The 13,214-nt window shown below is 42.5% G+C and overlaps 1 protein-coding gene across 8 annotated transcripts in view; it reads right to left on the minus strand.

The window, feature by feature from the left end:
• The window catches only part of LOC136864525 (CAP-Gly domain-containing linker protein 1), a 958,550-nt gene that overhangs the window by 640,749 nt on the left and 304,587 nt on the right, over positions 1-13,214 (minus strand). For all 8 annotated transcript variants that reach the window (XM_067141621.2, XM_067141618.2, XM_067141619.2 and 5 more), the window contains one exon: positions 4,880-5,081. In XM_067141621.2, the coding sequence (XP_066997722.2) occupies positions 4,880-5,006 (127 nt within the window). In that variant the 5' untranslated portion in view covers positions 5,007-5,081. The remainder of the gene's footprint in view (positions 1-4,879; positions 5,082-13,214) is intronic.

Consider the following 13,214-nt stretch of genomic DNA (forward strand, 5'->3'; position numbering starts at 1 on the left):
AAAAACAAAACTACAATGGAAAGGAACTTCATAAGGAAAATAAAAAACTAGAAAAATATAAAACTAGACATTTGAATAGTCGCTAATAGTAGCTAAATAATAGTATTGCGTCCCAATGCTCTAGCCTCCTTCAATGAAGGTGTGAGAGCCTTTTCTTTTTCTTTCTAAAAGGGCGACGCCCCGCCGTCGGCTGTCCTCAGAACGATTTGCTACAGTTTCTCATTCCCACTTCACGTAACTGCCGGGATAGTTCATACTATAGGTCACAGCCGATGCCTCCCCAACCTTTAGCGCACCTCAAATCACCACCACATCTCCTGGCCAAGAAGAGGGCGTCACCCTCTAAATGGCCCGTCTTACCCCTTCAGCGTAAAGAATAAAAGCTTTAAAAGGATCGTGAAAATCATGCATTGGACAGTGTCTACCAAGGGATACTTTTGGTTAGCTATGGAAATGTTAATACATATCCGCAAGAATTGTATCAAATAAATATACGCTGCCAGCTGCAATGCTACAATGGAGCTTCGTCAGTTCATCAATGTATGGTAAGTATTTATTACAACTTATCAAGCAAAAGTGATAAAATGAGCACTGATATAAATCTTGTGCTGGCAGAATGAAGCCTTAAATACTATTTGAATCATACTGACACCAAGGCAGCAATAAATCATCGTTTACATAGGTTATTTCTGCTTGGACTTTTCGTTCAATAGAAACTTTAATACTGAAAATAAGAGGCGACCACTACTTTTTAAATAAGCGAGACTTACTCAGGAAAGTGGCTCACTATGCCTTATCAGTAGATTACAGGCAAAATATTCTCATGAGTGCGTCTTAATATATCAAATATGTGAAAACATTGCAGAGCATTTCATCTTCTACAAAGGATTACATATAACACATATACATATATACACATATACATATATATTCACACACCATGAAATAAGGAATGTAGAATATGGAAATTTTGGCAATGTATTTGTGGAGGTATTTGATTAAAGGTAAAAGACTACAGGTTAATAACAGCGCGAGAAAAGCCATCGCAAATGTGCAATGCTGGTCCATTAATAGCCGGTGTACCGGGCGAGTTGGCCATGCGGTTAGGGACCCGCAGCTGTGAACTCGCATCCGGGAGATAGTGGGTTCGAACCCCACTGTCGGCAGCTCCGAAGATGGATGTCCCATACGTGCTCGATTGGCGACAGATCGGGGGATCGAGCAGGCCAAGGCAACATGTTGACATTCCGTAGAGCACGTTGGATTATAGCAGCGGCATGGGGACATGTTTTATTCTGTTGGAAAACACCCTCGGGAATGCTGTTCATGAATGGCAGCACAACAGATCGAATCACTACGCGGACGTACACATCTGCAGTCAGGGTGCCATTCCTAGGCCTTTCCTGTTCCATCGTCGCCATAAGACCTATCTGTGTCGGTGCGACGTAAAGCAAATAGCTTCGAGCTCGATAGCTGCAGTCGCTTAAGTGCGGCCAGTATCCAGTATTCGGGAGATAGTGGGTTCGAACCCCACTGTCGGCACCCCTGAAGATGGTTTTCCGTGGTTTCCCATTTTCACACCAGGCAAATGCTGGGGCTGTACATTAATTAAGGCCACGGTCGCTTCCTTTCCACTTCTAGCCCTTTCCTGTCCCATCGTCGCAATAAGACCTATCTGTGTCGGTGCGACGTAAAGCAACTTAAAAAAAAGCAAATAGCAAAATAAAATAGCCGGTTTAACCGCCTGAGTGCTGAATCCAGGAATGCAAACGTGCATGCATTGTGTCGTACAGGTGCCGGATGTCAGCTTGTGGGATGGTGTTCCATGCCTGTTGCACTTAGTCGATCAACACAGGGACGGTCAATACCGGTTGTGGATGACGCTGGAGTTGGCGTCCAATGATGTCCCATACGTGCTCGATTGGCGACAGATCGGGAGATCGAGCAGGCCAAGGCAACATGTTGACACTCTGTAGAGCAAGTTGGATTACAACAGCGACATGGAGGCGTGCATTACAGTGTTGGAAAACACCCCCGGGAATGCTGTTCATGAATGGCACCACAACAGATCGAATCACCAGACGGACGTACACATCTGCAGTTAGGGTGTGTGGGATAACCACGAGAGTGCTCCTGCTGTCTTTTTTTAGGAAATTGCTCCCCAGACCAGGCGCACCCCTGACCGCCTTCTAACCAACACACGGCCATCACTGGCACCAAGGCAGAACCGGCGTTCATCGGAAAACACAACGGACCTCCACTCCATTCTTCAACGAGCTCTCGCTTGACACCACTGAAGTCGAGTCGCAGACGGAGGTGGTTTGGAGTAAGTGGAATGCACGCCGCAGGGCGTCTGGCTCGGAGCTATCCTTCAAGTAACCGATTTCGAACAGTTCGTTGCGTCACTGTGGTGCCAATTGCCGCTCGAATTGCTGCTGCAGACGCAGCCCGCTGCGCCACGACAATATGACGAATACGGCGGTCCTCCCTCTCGGTGGTGCCACGGGGACGTCCGGTGCCCGGTCTTCCTGCGAGCGTACCTTCTCGTGACCACTGCTGCCAGCACGTATGCACAGTGGAGACATTCCTGCCAAATCGTTCTGCAATAGCGCGGAAAGAAAACCCATCTTCACGTAGCCCTATTGTACGGCCTCGTTCAACCGCAGTGAGCTGTTGATATTGGCCTCTTCGTAGTCGTAAAGGCATTCTTGATCCACTAACAGTCACTCCGTCCAATCTCACAGGTAACTAACGCTCTCGCACAGTACAGCCCGTATTTAGAGCAACTCTGATGTGCAAAGTCATGGGGCCGCTACTAGCGCCACGCTAATGCGAACTGCGGGAAATTTGAATCAACGCTATCTTTCAGATGTATAAACACGCCTAGCAACGTTCGTTAATCTAACACAACACCTTCTTGGTGTTTGGGTATTATTTTCCCCCAGTGTAGAACTGACGATGATTTCACATAGTAAAGTAAGAGGTTTAGTAAGTAGCGCCGTTTAAGCTGAAACCGATAACAGATAATAGACACTATACTAGAATATCAGACAATGTATTTAAATTATTGTGTTTTCATGAAGGTACAGAAATAAAATATGGGTTTAGCAACTGAAAAAATATCTGTTCAGATACTAACTGAAGGTTTTAAAAGAAAAAGAAATCAGGCGAAAATTTGTCAGTAGATTGTATAATCAATTAATGAAATATATTATCAGTGAAGCATACATTCGTCCAAGAATGAGGTAAGGATAAGTCGAAAAGGAAAATAAAATACGAATACGGGTAATACTTCGTAAATGAAACGCTTGATTGACAGTGCAGAAGTCTACTAAATCTTACATTTATGCCAATACTTCGCCCAAACGATGCATCCTACTTAGAAAATATCTACATGCATATTTAATGTACCGATTCACTCCATCTAACAGAAAGTTGCACAGGAAATAAGAATTAGCTAACAGCCTTGGGAGGGTGTTCGAATGAACGACACGGCAAAGCGGCATTATCTAACAAAGGAATCTCTGTGCTCACCGCACCTAACACTTCGCTTTGTCCTTCACATCCTGGGTTCTGAACAAACTTCAGATGACAGGGTGGGTGGGGAAAGACACACTGGGAAGTAAATATATTTTCTTTAAATACCAGGAGTTCAAGAAAGACTGCTGCCAAATATAAATGTTACGTTATGCCTGCTGTCATTTCTTGATGGATGCAGTACTTTTGCATCCATCTCTTGGCACAGGCCAGAACAAAGTGTAGCTTCCACTGAAGTCTTAGTCTCATCCATGGCTGTGACAATATGGAAGCTGCTGGGGTATGGGTTGTGTTGAGTAATGACATCCAGAGCACATCTAGTGCATCTGAAGGTTATGAAAGGTGTTGCTCATAGGGTTAGTTTTGCTACAATAGCACTGTCTGGCCCAGTGAGGAAAGCAATGGCAAACTACCTCACACCTCGTCTTGCCTAGTACGCCTCATTTTGGTGGTCATTGGTGTTTGTGGTTTTCCTATAGCTGCAGAGCCTTTGGTGGTGCTGTTTGAGGATCCAACCAGCCTATGGGCTGATGACCTAACTGTTATATAAAACCACATTGCAGGACGTAACTTCGACACTGGTTCTCACCAAGGCGGAGTGGTTTGATCCCTGGCCAATGGCTCTAGGATTTTTGAAATAAGAAATCACGTCGCTGTGCTTCGAATTCAACGTAAAACGCTGGGTCCTGTAGCTGATATCATGATATCAGCAATCACATAAAACTAGAAGCTTGATTTTACCACCATTCTTTCCAACATATTCATCTTACAAATAATAGATAGCCAAAACAAAATATTTCTTATGCCTTATAAAATAATAATGAAATTAAATGGCGTATGGCTTTTAGTGCCGGGAGTGTCCGAGGACTAAAATAAGAATGTATGGATTATACGAAACAATTTTCCCAATTCTGGAGAAGGTATAGAGTAAATTACTTTTTCTTCTGACGGGGTGTGATAGCTCAGCGATATCACCGTTAACTTCTCGCCAAGGTGGTGAAGTTAACAGTCGCGGAAAACATCTAGCTTGCTATGCTTTTTCAACTCATTGCGATTAGCTAACAATTTACTTCAACCTAATGGTGTTTCTGCTCATCAGAATAACAAACTATCCATTAAATGCGGTTTTCTTTGGGTAAATAATACATATTATTTACTTCTCGACTCTTCTGGGGATCAAAGACGGAAATCTCTTCACTAGCATTGATGAAACTAGCAAGGGATACTTTTTTCACGATACAAGTTAGTACCCCACTATATCTACAACACATTTTCTCGTGCCTTTGATACCATTTCGAGAAATCCGGGCCGAGTCAGATTTTGTACGAATACCGAGACTCACTGTTGGTACTCCTTGGTGTAGCAGCAGTTGGTAGCGCTGGTTTTGGTGTCACGCTGCACGGTCGACTGATCTTCGTCGGGGGTTTCAACCCTGAAACCTTTGGGGCGGTTGCGTCCGTGGAACTCATTACTGTGGATGAGAGATGTACTCCTTCTTCTATTACTACCAGTTAATGCCCTCACATTTTGAGGACATGGCTTGCCTGAAACATACAAACACAAGAGGCTTTCATTAGAGCTATCAGCTGCATACCATCATGAATAACAGCGCGTGCAAGATGAGTAGCGACTGATGTAAACCACACACTCTACAATATAAAATTAGGTCGACTACCGGAATTCCGCGACCTAACTGCACACAGACTCAAGTTTCCTCAAACTTTAGGGATTTATTTCACAAAACATACCTTTAAACAATTATCATACTATTAAAACCATACCTAAGTGGGATCAAGTGGAACAGGTAATAACTCAAAAGCAAATCTACTGGATCGAATCCAGAAACTGTAACACTCCGTAAGTATCATTAACTACAATTAGTTTAGGTTTCTCCCAAAATGTAATTTTAAAATGCTGGGAAAGTTCTTAATTTAAGTTTTGGAGTAACTTTTATATGTCACAACTCCAAAACAACAGAGTTTCGCTGCAAAACTTCCGTCATCACAGGATAATAGTAAAATGCATGGCACACCGAATAATTAGAGGGGCTGACCACCAGATTGTTCCTAGTTCCTAAAATGAAGTAACAACATACATGCATACAACCTGCACCCTTAATTGCCGAACTTCTTAGGACCTCAGCATCGTAAGTAAATACTGACCGACTGTTATTTATCTCCGAGGGGGGGGGGGCTTTTTGGTTACTTCGTCGAATGGTTGACAGGGTACGAAGGAATATATTAACTAATTGAAATAAGAATAAATTGAATTTTACTGACTCATTAATTACTAAAATTCAGGAAAGGATAAAAGAAAAATAAACACATTTGATTAATTTAAATTACATGAAGACAGAGAGAGAAAACAAATAATCAAGAGTAAATTACATGAAAGTTGATCATAAGTAATACATTGTTTCCTTACTTACTAACCCACTGGTCTGGTGAGGTGGCACTGTAATAACACCACTGTTAATTGCTAAAGATAAACCTGAAAACTAAATATGGATTTCAAGTTAGACTGTAGGTTAAGTTATTTGCATGTGGCAGTTCGGTTTCTCGGATATCGATCTCCAAATGTTCATGCAATGTAAGGCTGTCCATCGATTAAATACCCAAATATGGTATCAGACAATCACCGAATGGACCCTTAATTGATAGGACCCAACCTCCAGTTCAACTTGGACCAATCATTAACTATTAGCCACAACATCTGATTAAGTCAAATGTGCTCCTCATTGAAGCATAATGCTCTTAAATTCAGTTTAAAATAAGAAAACAAAAATGATTGCATCACTAGAGTAAATCTGACATCGTGTCCATGTCAGAATAAAAATGCTTAAGAGCCGCCAATTTGAGATCTTGACGTGCCATTCCTGGGGAAGTTCTTGCGGAGGAGCTTATAGACAAGCGTTTAGTCTTTGTCCTTCCAGTGGAATATTCTGATCGGGATTTGAAAAGGGTAATTTTTCCTGGTGAAGTATCCTTTTCTACTACAAAGGAAGGACCAAATTTTATAGATCGTCCTGCTGGCACCAGACTCGACTACAGATACGCCGCCATTCGTGCCGGCGGTGGTCGAGTGTCTGTGTCGTGTTGGGGGTAAATTTCTCGTCGCGGAGCGGGAAAAATCCACCGCATTCGCGGAATATGGAACCAGCATAATTATGAACGGGTTTTGGAACGTTATATGGCTCTTTATACCGGGTTGTTTTATCCCGAAGGAATTCTTCAATTTCAGCAGGGTAAGCACACAGTCCACACATCTCTATTGATTCAAGACTGGTTTGCGAGCAGACATGATGTCGAATTGAACTGATAGACTGGATTCGTCGCTCTCTAAGCTTGAATCCAACTGAGAATATGAGAGCAGAAGTAAAGAATCATATGCATTGGCCAAATACCCCCAAATACCCCTCCAAGATGTTCTGAGGATTTGTGGAAGCTCATCCAGGATGCCTGGTATGCCGTGTTTGAGAATAGTCGTTATTTGAAAAGACTAGTCGAATCCATGCCCATTCGACTGCAAGATGTGATCGAGTTGGAGGAGATGGACTAAATAAAGATTCCGTGCTTTTTTACGTGTAATTATTTGAATTTTCTGAGGCAGGCGCTACTAAGTGTTTTTCTTATGCCATAAAATATACTTTTGTTGATAATAAAATCTTTCATTCTTCCTATTTGAAGCCAAAATGACATAATAAATAAATAAAGCCATGGCATAACGAATTCACGACCCTGGTGTTAATTACTAAAGCAGTTATACAAGAGATACGAGCATTTACATAGTTTCTCTTAAAAAAAGTAACAAGCAGTAGGTTGTGTTCGAAGTTCTAACGTACGACCTCAAGAATACCAGTCCAACTCTTTACCACTATGCCACAATAGCAGCATGCAGAACCAGTCAATTACGCCTATACATACCAGGCCACATCAGACCGAGGCTCAACAATATGTAACATTGCCTGTCTCTGAATAATAGCGAATGGATCCGGAGTGGACTTATTAAGAGAGCGGCCACTGATCTTCTTTTTTTTGTTACAGCTGTACACAGGAGCATGAATTCAGGTGGCAATTAACCGAATGATACCGCGGTGATTCACTACGATGCACCAAGGCACGACGGAATATTTTCTTCACGAAACTCATTATCAGTTTGACTTATGACAGTGAAGGTGTTCATGTGACGGCTATATCGTGGACGCACAGTACAATATCAGTTGAGCTGCGCAGTTCGTTGGAAACATCCAGATCTACTATCAAAAGCATTAATCCTTGTCATTCAAGTAACATGTCACGTAGTGGCACCTATAGAGAATTTGTAATGTCGGTGGGAGAAAATAATCTTGGAACACCCTCAACAGTCGATTTCTCATTCCATTAATTTCAAGAAAGTTATTGTGTCAAAAATGCTTTACAAACAAAGAAGGTATTTTGGTGGTATTTCGGCGGGAGCTGTAACGCTTCAGTGACTGATTAACCAACGATATTTACCACCTTAACGTGCCATAGACGAAGACTTCTTCCAGGAGTGTTAGTTTGTATCAAGCATCGCTCTATCGTCCGGCTCCATGGCTAAATGCTTACCGTGCTGGCCTTTGGTCACAGGGGTTCCGGGTTCGATTCCCGGCAGGGTCGAGAATTTTAACCACCATTGGTTAATTTAGCTGGCACGGGGGCTGGGCGTATGTGTCGTCATCATCATCATTTCATTCTCATCACGACGCGCAGGTCGCCTACGGGAGTCATAATCAAAAGACCTGCACCTGACGAGCCGAACATGTCCTCGGACACTCCCGGTACTAAAAGCCATGCGCCATTTCATTTATCGCTCTATCCATCAAAGCGAATACATTATTTTTCCTTATTAAAGGATTAATGACCGAGCAAGTGGCTGTGCGGTTTGGGTCACGTAGCTATTAGCTTGCATTCGGGAGACAGTGGGTTCGAAACCCACTGTCGGCATCCCTGAAGGCGGTTTTCCGTGGTTTCCCAATTTCACACCAGGCAAATGCTGGGGCTGTATTAAGGCCACGGTCACTTCCTTCCCACTCCTAGCCCTTTTCTATCTCATCGTCGCCATAAGACCTATATGTGTCGGTGCGACACAAAGCAGATTGTAAAAAAAAAGTTTTATAATACATGTTTTCAATGTCCTACTAGAACTTCATTGTTAAGGCATGTCCGGCAGGAGAAATATAATAATCACGAATTTCATGCCGACCTTCGTATATTCAAAAAACCTGTAAATCAAAAAACAGATCCGTGCTTTAAAAAATATCATTCCATATAATGTTGAACAGACACAATAGAACTACCAATCTAGATAAACGCGCATGGGTGCTAGTTGTGGAAACGAGTGTTGGTGAGACGAGAGAGTTCGAATCTCAGAGTCGATCGCCCTAGAAACTTCCTGTGGTTTTCTATCTTAGCTTGGGGTAAATGCTAGAATGTTACTTTCATCACGAGATTTCTTCTTAACACAGCTCAAGTGAATTACTACCGGGTGAGTTGGCCATGCGGTTAGAGGAGCGCAGCTGTGATCTTGCGTCCGGGAGACAGTGGGTTCGAACTCCACTGTTGGCAGCCCTGAAGATGGTTTCCCGTGGTTTCCCATTTTCACACCAGGCAAATGCTGTGGCTGTACCTTAATTAAGGCCACGACCGCTTCCTTCCCTCTCCTAGGCCTCTCCTATCCCATCGTCGCGACTTAAAGCTACTTTAAAAAAGTTAATTATTAACACACAAATAGAGCAAGCATCGCAGCAACACTGATTTTTCAGTATGTTCCATGGTCTGATGATTACGATGATACAAAACTGAAAGAATAACATAATAAATCTTATATATTTTTATGATAACACCGAAAAAATGGTGGCAAAGCATTCATAAAAATTACGGAAAGAATAAAGTTAGGTTATACACGCGAACATTTTAAAAGTAGCCCTGTAGCAAGCCCAGTCCATTTACAGTATATTTTAAAATTACCATATGATTCGACAGAAAGCAATGAGCAGGATCAGAGTACGGCGTCGATGATGTTAGAACGACAGAAACACCTAGCAGAGTGAAGGACTTCAACTTTACAAAGTTTAATGTCAGTACCACTCCCTCATTCCCTCTTTTGGCCTTGGAGTTAGCTTCGCTCCTAATATTTCCATTATGTATGACACAGGCGTAAAATAATTCACGCGTTTACACTTGATTGCAGCCTTTATTACAGGCCTTCGGAAGAACCTACACGCGAGGAGGAGGGATTATAGATATGACATTTGATCCAGGTAACACAGCACACCACAAACTCCTAGTAATGTGATTCATAAGCCAAGAATTAGAAGAATAGTATCTAATTAAAGGAACTGAAAAACCGCTCTAGCAAATTAAATAGAGAGGGAAAGAGAAAAATATGTTGCTAATAGCTGTCAGTTTATCCATGAGAGGGAACGAATGTTCGTACAGTAGAGTATTCACTCCCCGCCTCTGTGGTGTAGTGGTTAGTGTGATTAGCTGCCACCCCCGAAGGCCCGGTTTCGATTCCCGGCTTTGCAACGAAAAATTTGAAAAGTGGTACGAGGGCAGGAACGGGGTGCACTCAGCCTCGGGAGGTCAACAGGGCAGAGGTGGGTTCGATTCCCACCTCAGCCATCCTGTAAGCGGTTTTCCGTGGTTTCCCACTTCTCCTCCAGGCAAATGCCGGGATGGTACCTAACTTAAGGTCACGGCCGCTTCCTTCCCTCTTCCTTGTCTATCCCTTCCAATCTTTCCATCCCTCACCAAGGCCCCTGTTCAGCATAGCAGGTGAGGCCGCCTGGGCGAGGTACTGGTCATCCTCCCAGTTGTATCCCCAGACTCAATGTCTCACGCTCCAGGACACTGCCCCTGAGGCGGTAAAGGTGGGATCCCTCGCTGAGTCCGAGGGAAAAACCAACCCTGGAGAGTAAGCAGATACAGAATAAGAGGAAGAAGAAGAAGAGTATTCATTCCTCGACGTAAAGCGATTCAACGCTAATTGCAGCTAACCAGTCAGCAGATCGTTTGAAAGATGAGAGAACTGACAATGTGACCGCCCTTCGAACTTGAACACCAGCCCATGACATTATTAAGGGTCTAGGAAAGCTGAGTCCCGGTAGTTTGCGATCCTTATCTGCTAGGTAAGTTTGTCTTCGACCTCAGTAAATTTAGCACTGGGTTTTTCAGTCAATATGCCAAAATATAGTGTTTTCGATTAAATTCAATAAAGCCAGATTGCCTCCTCCTACATGGTGTACTCGTACATGTTCTGCCTCTACAAACAAAATTACAAATATATTATATGAATCTTTCCTTTCTCACCTCTATTCATACTCTTACATTTTCAACAGTCGATTTGATTGATGTATTCAGAGAGTTTTTAATCCGAAGTCTACACTTTATCTAGCTGTACTGGAAAACAGACTAAATGTAGAACTGAAAAAGAACAGTTCAACAGAAGAGATTGACGTTGATGGCAACAAGGGAAATTTCTAAATCGCTAAATGAGTCCGTTTTAAATGGTTTATCGTCATAAATATTTAATGATGGCGAAAAAACAACGATGATGCAACTGGAGAAATGTCTACGCTTTTATGCCTGAAGGTAGTCTGTTTTACATTTTAACCATCATACATTTTCAGTTACTTCACATATTTACAATTCTTTTGTGGGGACAATCCAGCTAATCTCCACACGGTGTTCCCTAGGTACTACTAACAGGATAGCCAATGAAAACAAAAGTACAGATAATGGCTACTCAGCACACGAGGACGGATTATCTGGGACTCTATTTACATATATCCTTTCTCGAGTCAGGACCGAATCTCAATATTCTTTGTGCTCGGGACCCAGTTTACCTTTCCCGATTATTAAAGGAACTGAAAAATCATTCACACAAATTATAAGATCACGGTTTTAGTTCTTTTGTCCTACATAAAGAATGTATTAAGGAGAGCTGGAATGCCCTATGTCACAATTCCTCAGCTTATGTCTCTCTATTTCGGAAACCTGCCAGTACGAACTTTGAAATACAGTCAACCTTCTATAACTCGAATTGTCCAAATATTGAAAGAATTTTCGTCTTTCGATGAAACATTATATATTTTACGTTAACTCCGGTCACCCAGAAAAACCAGTCCTGCTGTAAACATGAGCATGTACCTGGGTTAACTTTAATGGTTGATGCTGCCACAGGACACTATCCGGAGACATCATAGTAGCCCGTTAGCCAGATTATGGCATAATGAGATCCTACATGCAAAATGTCCAACATATCATTTCACGAATAGTTTAAGTCAGAAAAATATACAAGAACCGATTTGTATTCATTGGCATTTAATATAAGCAAGCAGTTCAAATTGAAGAGTGTCGGGGACGAATGCGCTCATGCTTGCCCCGCCATTTCTTCATCTGTAAACATGTGAAGCAAGTAGATTCTGTGAGACATTATTTCTTCATATAAAATACGAATAACCGAGCGGCGCTTCTGTAACGCCATGTTCATCCTCATTCTTGTATACTCGTGGCAGTTCATTCCGTAGCGGACGAGAAAGACATTAAGTCGTCATTCTGGAGGATACGAACGCAATATCGTTGGAAGTTAGTCATATTCGAACTGTTAAGCGTGGTTGTTAATATTTGGACAATACTGTGGTATGTAGTCCATCATTTCATGCTAATACGAATTCGTGGTGGTGTTAGTGATTATTATTTCCTCTCTTAAAACTGATCAGGAGGGGAAGAAGAAGAAGAAGAAGGAGGACATTTGGATTTTTTTCTATTTGCTTTACGTCGCACCGACACAGATAGGGCTTATGGCAACGATGGGATAGGAAAGGCCTAGGAATCGGAAGGAAGCTGCCGTGACCTTAATTAAGGTACAGCCCCGGCATTTGCCTGGTGTGAAAATGGGAAACCACAGAGAACCATCTTCAGGACTGCCGACAGTGGGGCTCGAACCCACTATCTCCCGATTACTGGATACTGGCCGCACTTAAGCGACTGCAGCTATCGAGCTCGGTACATTTTGAATCATGATGTGACGAAAATGTATGACAAGTTTGTAAATGACACATTGGCAGAGTAAACAGCCACTCATCTTGTGTCCATAGTTCAAGAACTAGTACGTGACTACAGTAACCCACTCCGCGAACCACATCAGCACAACATATAAGGGAAAATTCACAATTCACGGACTTCCCCCTTATCACTGTGATTTAAATTCCATTGAATTGGTGTGGATCCAGATAAAGGGACATGTTGCCCATAATATTAAAACCTTTAAACTTGCAGAAGTCAGGACATTAATTAATGAAGCTCTGGTGAATGTAACAGCTGAAATGTGGCATGCCCTTAATCATCCCGTGGTAAAGGAAGAATTGAGATTCTGGGAATCAGACGGTCTATGCGATATGATTGCCAGCCATCTAGTCATTGATCCGAATGATACGAGCAGCCGTGTGTGTGTGTGTGTGAGAGAGAGAGAGATCCTCCTTTATCAAATTCTGAATAAGTAAAGTAATTTTTGTTAATATCGGCTTTTCTGAACTATAATTTCCCTTCTAGAATGGGAAAGTAATGGGCAAATGTAGGAACGATATGGAAGTTAATAGAACTGGGAAGCGTTTACTGGACTTCTGTGCCAGCATGCAGAGGCGGCTAGTGATT

Source organism: Anabrus simplex, chromosome 2 (assembly GCF_040414725.1).
Source record: "Anabrus simplex isolate iqAnaSimp1 chromosome 2, ASM4041472v1, whole genome shotgun sequence".
Taxonomy (NCBI): domain Eukaryota; kingdom Metazoa; phylum Arthropoda; class Insecta; order Orthoptera; family Tettigoniidae; genus Anabrus; species Anabrus simplex.